The following is a 7,261-nucleotide window of genomic DNA, read 5'->3' on the forward strand; positions in this document are numbered from 1 at the left end:
CACGGCCCGGGCCGCCGAGCGTCCCCGCGGGCGGTGCCCCGACGCCCCGACGGGGTCCGCGCTGCCCTCGCGCGACCTCTCCCGCAGCGCAAGGGCGGGAAGCGCGGCGCGAGCGGCCCGGATCGAACCCCCGCGTGGAGCTGCGCGGGCTCGCGGCAGCCGGAGGGGCAGCGCCACCAGCCTCGGACGCGCGAGGGAAGAAGGCGCGCGCCCTCGGGCCTCCGGCCGGGCGTCAGCAGCACGCTCGGACCGACGGAAGGCACGGGAGCGCCGCGGGGCGCCCGCAGCGCGCAACAAAACGCCGTCGGGGTTTTTCACGGGAGATCCCTCCGCCTCACGACCCGACGGCGCTGCTCCCGCCCGCGCGCGCAGCTCTCGCTCCCGGCCCCGGGCGGCCCCGCCGGCTGCTCTCGCGGACGGCGCAGCGCTGCCCCACAGACGTGAGCGTTTAGCCAGGTTTATTTTACTTGTCATACACAGACGATACAAACGGGCAAAAACCGAAACATTTCTCAATGGAGCATGTACTGGTATAAAGTATTCAGTTCCACGGACGTAACAGAACGAATATAAAAATCACAACATTCGATTTACAGAAGAGTCAAAAATATACACACGATTATGACCCTGAATTTCTATTAGGAAACTTCCCCGCCGAGTGTAACCTAGACCGAATACTTAGCCCGATGCATATTTCGGTTTGTAATTGTTATAAAAACGCGTTAATTGAATGGATTTTGCTACTCGAAATCCGAAGACTTTACTGTTGTGCTTCGCCGGGAGAAGCCACGGGACGGCACCGCTCCGCCATGGCACAGCCGGGGGTGCGAGGCGGGGCGTTCGGCCCTCGCGGTGCGTCCGCAAGGCGGGCAGGCAAAGCTCGGTCAGCTACTTGATGAAAAAGTCAATTCCGAAACTAAATGCAGTAAAATATACAACTCACGATTCATCTCCACTGGACTACACTATGGTTACCAACAATTCAGTCGTCTATAGCTTTTTTTTTTTTTTTTTCTTTTTTGTCTTTTTTTTTTTCCCAAGATTATTCATTACAAAGATTTACAGCGATATAAAGAAAGAGGGGAAAACTGCAAAGAAATTTGAGAAGAGTTTGTCAGCATATTTGGCACCTGCAGGGACCGGTAATGGATTTAGCACTCGGGGGCAAGGGGACGAGGAATATCACGAAAATAATGGTATTGCTGCTGTCGAGTTATTCCTTTTAAAGAAAGATACAGAGGCAGTTAATTTTGCTTTGGGAAGGCGTCATGCTACTTTAATCGACTTTCCTACGAGACATATTTCTGTTCCGCCGGAGGGAAGCTCGGTTGCGCCCCAGCCGTGGCTGCCCGGGGCAGGGCGGGGTTCGATCATGCGAGGAGCTGCGGAGAAAGGCAGACAGAACTCCGCTCGCGGTCACCTGGGGGCGGGCCGGGGAAGGGCGCGGGGGTAGAAGAGGGAGATTTAAACAGGATCTAAGTGTTACGACTTAACAGTGAAAACGAAATAAAAACCGCAACGAATAGGAAACAAAACTAAAGAAAAGTAATAAATTAAGTACTATGTACAGGCATTTCACAGGCTCTTTTTTCCCACTAGCACTATCGTCCCCCGGTATCCATCCGTGGTGAGAGGAAGGAAGCGCTGTACGGTCGGAGGCTGAACATCCTACTGACAGTGGGGTGCGGCGGGGCCGCCCGGGGCCTCGCGGGGGCGGGCGGGGAGGGGGGCGGCGGCGGCGGCTCTGCCTCCCTCCCTGCCGGGCCGGGGCGGATGGGGCGGCTGGGGCGGGGGTCAGTGCGCTAACCGCGGAGAGGTTCTTGTGCAAAACGGCGGCGGGGCCGGGCCGGGCCGCGCCTAACTGTGCGAATAGAAGCCGTAGTAGCCGATGTCCTTGGCGCAGGTCTTATCGCAGTCCCGCTGGGTGAGAACCTCGCTCTTGAGGGGCGAGGAGCTCTCGGACACCGGGGTGTCCGAGGGGGAGATCCGCCTCCTTTTGGCCTGCTCGTAAATCCCAGAATCGGTGGAATCGATGGACTTAATGGACGACGGAGTCTCGATCCAGCTAGAGTCGGACAAATCTTTGGGCTTGGAGTCCTCGGCGCCCGGCAGAGGGGAGCGCTCGGGAGCCAGGCTCTCTGCCTCCTCCCCCAGGTAGGGGTTGCCGGCCGCCATGCGCGCCGCCGCCGCGCTGTTGGGCCAGCAGGAGAGCACGGAGCCCGACTTGCTGCAGTACTGCGGGGGGCTGCGGGCCCCCCAGCCCGACGGGTCGGCGTAGTAGCCAAGCGGCCGCCCCGCGCAACCGGCCGCCTGCAGAGGCAGCGCCTTGACGCCGGCTGCCGCGTAGGAGAGCAGCGTGGCCGCGTTGCCGGCGAAGTCGGTGGCCGTGTCGTAGGCGGAGGCGGCGAAGTCGAGGCGGTTGTTGGCGGGGGCGACGAACCAGCGCTGCGGCGAGGGGGCCCCCGGGTCCTCGGCTTGCTGTGGGGAGAGCAGCCCGTTGGTGTGGGGCACGCTGCGGTCGGCGCCGGGTCCCGGGCCGGCTCCTGCCCCGGGGTGGAAGCGGGACTTGGCGTAGTTACTCACGAACTGGTCCTGGAGGAAGGAGCCGGCCATGGCGTAGCGGGCCCCGGGCACGATCTGCGAGCGGGGCGAGTCGTTGGGGGAAGGCGTCAGCCGGTCCATGTCGCAGCCCGTGTAGATCCTGCGGGAGCGAAGGGGACAGAGCTGGGTGCCCGCCGCCACGGCCTGGGCACGGACGGCTGCTTCGCGGCCCCACGCCCTCAGCCCCGCTCTGAGCGGGGATCCCGAGCGCTGGGCTCCGTCTCCGAGCCCCGAGAGGTTCTATGCCACACAGCCGCCGCTCCCGCCGCGAGCGCAACAGGCGGCCCGGCCCGGCCACTGAGGAGAGCAGCCTACGGGATTGTGGCGGCTGCTCAACACTTATTATTGAGAATCACAGACGAACCATCAACATTTTACGGAGTTTAAATTAAGCTAATCTTTAAACACCTACTGTAGGAAAAGACGAACCAGACACATCCCTGCGTGGCCTATATATAATTCTCCCATGCTGGGCTGCAATTTGCGATTATAAAAACTTTAATGGATGAATAACTACTATCTGTATTTAATTCAGGCTAAAACTGTGCTTTAATTAACCCTCCACGCCTCCTGGAATTTCTTATCCAAAATAAACTTGGCCCTTAAACAAATCCAACGTGCGAGACAACATCGAGCTTCCCCCTCCCCCAGGCTCCTTCGCAGGGACGCCCCGTCAAGTTTTTCTCTCCAAAAAGGGCGAAGGCCCTCCCGGCCCAAGGCCACTGGGCCTCTCGGAAGGCCACGCGCGGTGATCCCGGGACAGCGCGTGGCGAGAGGACTCTCCCAAAGGCAGCGGGGACAGCAGAGCCCCACGAGTATCGAACCGCGCGGACGCGCCTGGCGCTCAGCTGCACGAAGCGAACACGGCGGCCACAACCGCGCCCTCCCCGCTGCGCGCACCGGGAGCCGCGGGCTGCCCCCCCGCCCGCTGCCCCCGAGGCCGCTCTGAGGCGCGGCGCGGCCACTTACGTGTCGTAGTTGTCCCGGAAGCCTTTGGCGAAGGGGTTGTGGTCGATTTTCAGCTGCGTGATCTGGGGAAGGGGAGCAGAGCGCGGCGTGAGAGCGAGAACGTCCGCCCCGCTGTCGCCCGCGGCGTTCAGACGGGACCGAGCCGCGCTCCGGCGGCCGGATCGCCGCTAAGACGCGGAGATAACGCGGCGGCGTGCCCGGAGACATCGCAAAGGGAACGCTAAGATTTACTTTATCCTAAAAATTACGATTAATATCCCATTTAACCCAGTGTTTTCAGAAATTCGTTCCTCGATCTGCGTCCCGTAATACACCCAGGCGCGGGCAGAGCCGCGATCTCTCGCCGCGCTGAACACACGGAGCCCAGGGCCGCGCGGTCAGGGCAGGGCGTGGCGGGCACTGAGACCGGGAACGACGCCGCGGAGCGCTCAGCTCGGCCGCGCTAACGGATCCCCGGGGCCGCTCCGAGAGGAGCACGGGGGAAACGCCGCGCTCGGCCCCAGGGGAAGGCAAAGCGGAGGGCGCGGAGCGGGGGAGAAGCGGCCGCGCCCTGCGGGGAGCGCCTTACATCGGTGTTCTGGTAGGCGGTGACCGCGATGAACTGCGTCTCGGGGAAGGTGAAGGTCTGCACCCTGCCCGGCTGGTTGGTGTCCTCCGTGCCGTCTTCGTTCACCTCCACCACGTGCAGGCGGGGCTGGTACTTGTGCAGGGACTGCAAGACCACCATCTGTCGGGCACAGGGACGGGAGCGGGGAGAAGCGGGGATCAGAGCGGGAAGGACGGGGCCGGGAAGGACCCACCGCCGCCCGCCCGGAGCGCCTTTGCCCCGGCAGCCGGCCGCGGTCACGTAAAATCATGACTAAAATACGTATATGCTCGTCCGATCGGGGAGAGCGGACTTCTCCCGCAGCAACAAAAATAAGCGGAGCCGTTCCCCCACTGACCTGCCCGTTGTTGTTCGATGCTCCTTTATTGTTGGTAAGTTTGAGCTTCCCGAAGGAGATCTCCTGGCGCATCCAGTGCGCTCCCGTGTTGGGGGAGTCGGGGTGCATGTACACGCGGTTCCCTGGGCAGAACGACAGAGCGGCATCGCGGCTCGCACCGGGCCCGCAGAGCGCGGAGCCCCCGCGCAGCAGCGCCGGTCTCCGCGGCACCGCTCGCACCGCGCTCCCCATCGCCCTCCGCTTTCTCCTCCACCCTCTCCTTTCTCAAAGCATCGCCGGCCCTTCCTCGTGCGAGCCGGCGCACAAAGGCTTTAATTAATCGTTCTCACCTACATATGTGTCGAGAAAAGTGTTAATTGGAGAAACTTGCCTTGTACATTGGTGTCCGCCTTGCCGCAAGGAACCCATTTGCCTCCCTGAAATCTCCAGTGGTTGGGATCCGCCAAAATTACATCCACAAAAATATTGTAGTGAGCCGTGGGGTCGAGACCAGAAATATTAAAACTTAGGAAAGGGAACATGCGCCTATAAAAAAAAAAAAAAAAAAAGGGCAAAAAAAAGCAAAAAAAAAAAAAAAAGGAAAAAAGAAAGCAAGCGGCGACTCGTGCCCGCGGAGGAGTCGTCCGGCGGTGCCATCCTCGCAGCTCCCAGCAGCGAGCGGGGAATAAAATCCCGGCGCGGGTCCGTGCCCGGGGCGCAGCGCTGCGCGTGGGGACGGGCGCGGGGCTGCCCGGGTCCCTGCGGCTCCCCCGGGGCGGTGGCGGCAGGCGGCTCCCGGAGCGGCTCCGCGCGGCGGCGGCGGCGGCTTACCTGCCCTGCTTGGTGATGATCATCTCCGTCTGGTGCCGGTGGAATTTCAGCCAGAGCGGCCTGTTGCACAGGTAGACCTGCGCCTTGCCCGGCACCAGCCCCGGCTGGGCGGAGGAGAACTGGTAGAACGGGGCGCCCTGGTAGGAATGGCCGTACTGCTGGGGGTAGGGGTAGCCCGGCGCCGGGTAGCCCTGCGGCGAGGAGTTGGACAGGAGGCTGTTATAGGCGCCGTTGGTGATGACGGGGTGGTGAGCCATGTAGCGGCTGGGGCTGGCGATGGAGAAGGCCGGGTGAGCGGGTCCGTGCTGGCCGGGGTAGGGGAACATGGCACTGGGCGCGGAGGCAGCAGACTGGGGCTGGCTGGACTGAGAGAGCAGATAGCGATCTGCGGCAGATCCATCGAAACTGTGACGAAGCTCGGAGACCCCGTCCAAGACGGGAGAGAGTTTATTTCTCTGGACGTCCCCTGGTGTGTCCTTGGAGTCGGGAAAATTGTCTGTATCTGACTGATTCGTCATCCCCCTGGTAATTTTTTTCAAAGGTGAACTTCTCTCCAGGTTGTCAGTGGTCGAGATAATGGGATGATCATGCAAGGCAAGCTCGGATCCGCCTGCGTGTGGGTAACTGCTGCTCACATTGAGAAATTTCTTGGAGAGCATGATAGAGGGAGAAAGACAATGCTCCAGCTGCATCGCTCTGCACCGCAGCAATAACCCTTCCGTCCCTGGAGCTGAGGGCTGCTCGCTACCAGAAGCGAGACATCCTGGGACCCTCGGTAGGCAGAAAGCACTTCATCCACCAAATGCTTCCCAAACGTTTGATTTACTTTTTTTTTTTTTTTTTTTTTTTTTTTTTTTTTTTTTCTTCCCTGGGAGAAGAGATTGGCCAATTGACACTATGCAGCAATCAGGAAAGACTCACTTTTGATCTCGCTGCTTGTGGAGAGGATGAAACGGCTCCTGCCATTGGTTAACCGCTGACAGTAATTTAATTAGATAGACATTAATTAGGATAATCACCTGGCTCCCGGTCGCGACGATCATGGCAAACTGAAGGAGATGATTTTATTGTGAGATAGAAGGAAGACGAAGGGGGAAGGGAAGAGCGTATTTGCTGGGGGAGCTCGTTATTCTGTGACCTTTCCCGCATTTCTGTTGTTTTTCGACCGCGGCCGGAACGCGCCCCCGCCCCGCCTGCGGGGACGGCCGCCGGACCTCGGGGCTCGGCCCCGAGTTGGGGAATAGCGAGAACCGCGCAGCCCGGCTGCCCCGAGGCGTCCGCCTCGCGTTCACGGGTTCCGTAGGAAATAAATATCGGGGCGCCGTAATGCCGGGGATTATCAGCAAAACAACGCGCACGGCGTCCAGCCATCCGTTCTTGCTCCGGGGCTCGCGCCTCTCGCCTCTGTTTCCCCTCGGTGCGACTCAGTCCCGCACGCGGCTCTGCGAGGGGAGGGAGAGCTTCGGTAGCGCGTTGCCGGTGCGGCTCGGCGCCTCGCGGCAGCGCACGGTCTCCTCCCGCCGGGCCGCGGCCGCAGAGCGGAGCCGCCCGGGCCCTCGGGGCGGAGCGGCGGGGGAACCCGAGGAAGGCCGCGGAGGAGCCTCCGGTGGCCGCTGTGCGCACGCTGCCCACCCTGGGCGAACTGAAGAGCTGTTAAAAGCCCCGCTTGCGTCCATATTATTACTATTATTGCTCCGGAGGGGAGCACGCTCGGTTGATTTTTCTTACTATTTTCCCCTTGGCGCTTTGGACCCCGGGGATGCCTCCCACCATCTCTCTTCCCAGTTGACACCAGCTTCCAATTCCACACCCGGCTAACGCAACCGGGGCCGCCCCACCGCCAGATGCACACCGCTGCAACTTCGCGCGCTCAGCCCGGTGTGTGCCGGCAGCACTGTGACCCATTACAGGGCAGGTTCAGACTCCCACCTCTCGCA

The 7,261-nt window shown here is 61.2% G+C and overlaps 1 protein-coding gene across 1 annotated transcript; it reads right to left on the reverse strand.

The window, feature by feature from the left end:
- Window positions 1-1,857: 1,857 nt before the first annotated feature.
- TBR1 (T-box brain transcription factor 1) lies at window positions 1,858-6,016 on the reverse strand. The gene is made up of 6 exons (XM_085227799.1): window positions 5,325-6,016; window positions 4,885-5,039; window positions 4,515-4,636; window positions 4,139-4,297; window positions 3,571-3,632; window positions 1,858-2,701 (listed from the first exon to the last, which is right to left on the reverse strand). The coding sequence occupies exons 1-6, from the start codon at window positions 6,014-6,016 to the stop codon at window positions 1,858-1,860; spliced, it is 2,034 nt and encodes a 677-aa protein (XP_085083925.1).
- Between the last annotated feature and the right edge of the window lie 1,245 nt (window positions 6,017-7,261).

Source organism: Meleagris gallopavo, chromosome 7 (genome assembly GCF_905368555.1).
Source record: "Meleagris gallopavo chromosome 7, MGAL_WU_HG_1.1, whole genome shotgun sequence".
Classification (NCBI taxonomy): Eukaryota; Metazoa; Chordata; class Aves; order Galliformes; family Phasianidae; genus Meleagris; species Meleagris gallopavo.

Excerpts from the sequence above, each read along its gene's own strand:
- TBR1 (XM_085227799.1), bottom strand. The coding sequence starts at position 6,016 with ATGCAGCTGGAGCATTGTCTTTCTCCCTCTATCATGCTCTCCAAGAAA. Across the intron at positions 5,040-5,324 it reads ATCATCACCAAGCAGGGCAG|GCGCATGTTCCCTTTCCTAA; the intron begins GTAAGCCGCCGC and ends TTTTTTTTATAG. Across the intron at positions 3,633-4,138 it reads CCGCCTACCAGAACACCGAT|ATCACGCAGCTGAAAATCGA; the intron begins GTAAGGCGCTCC and ends CCCCTTCCCCAG.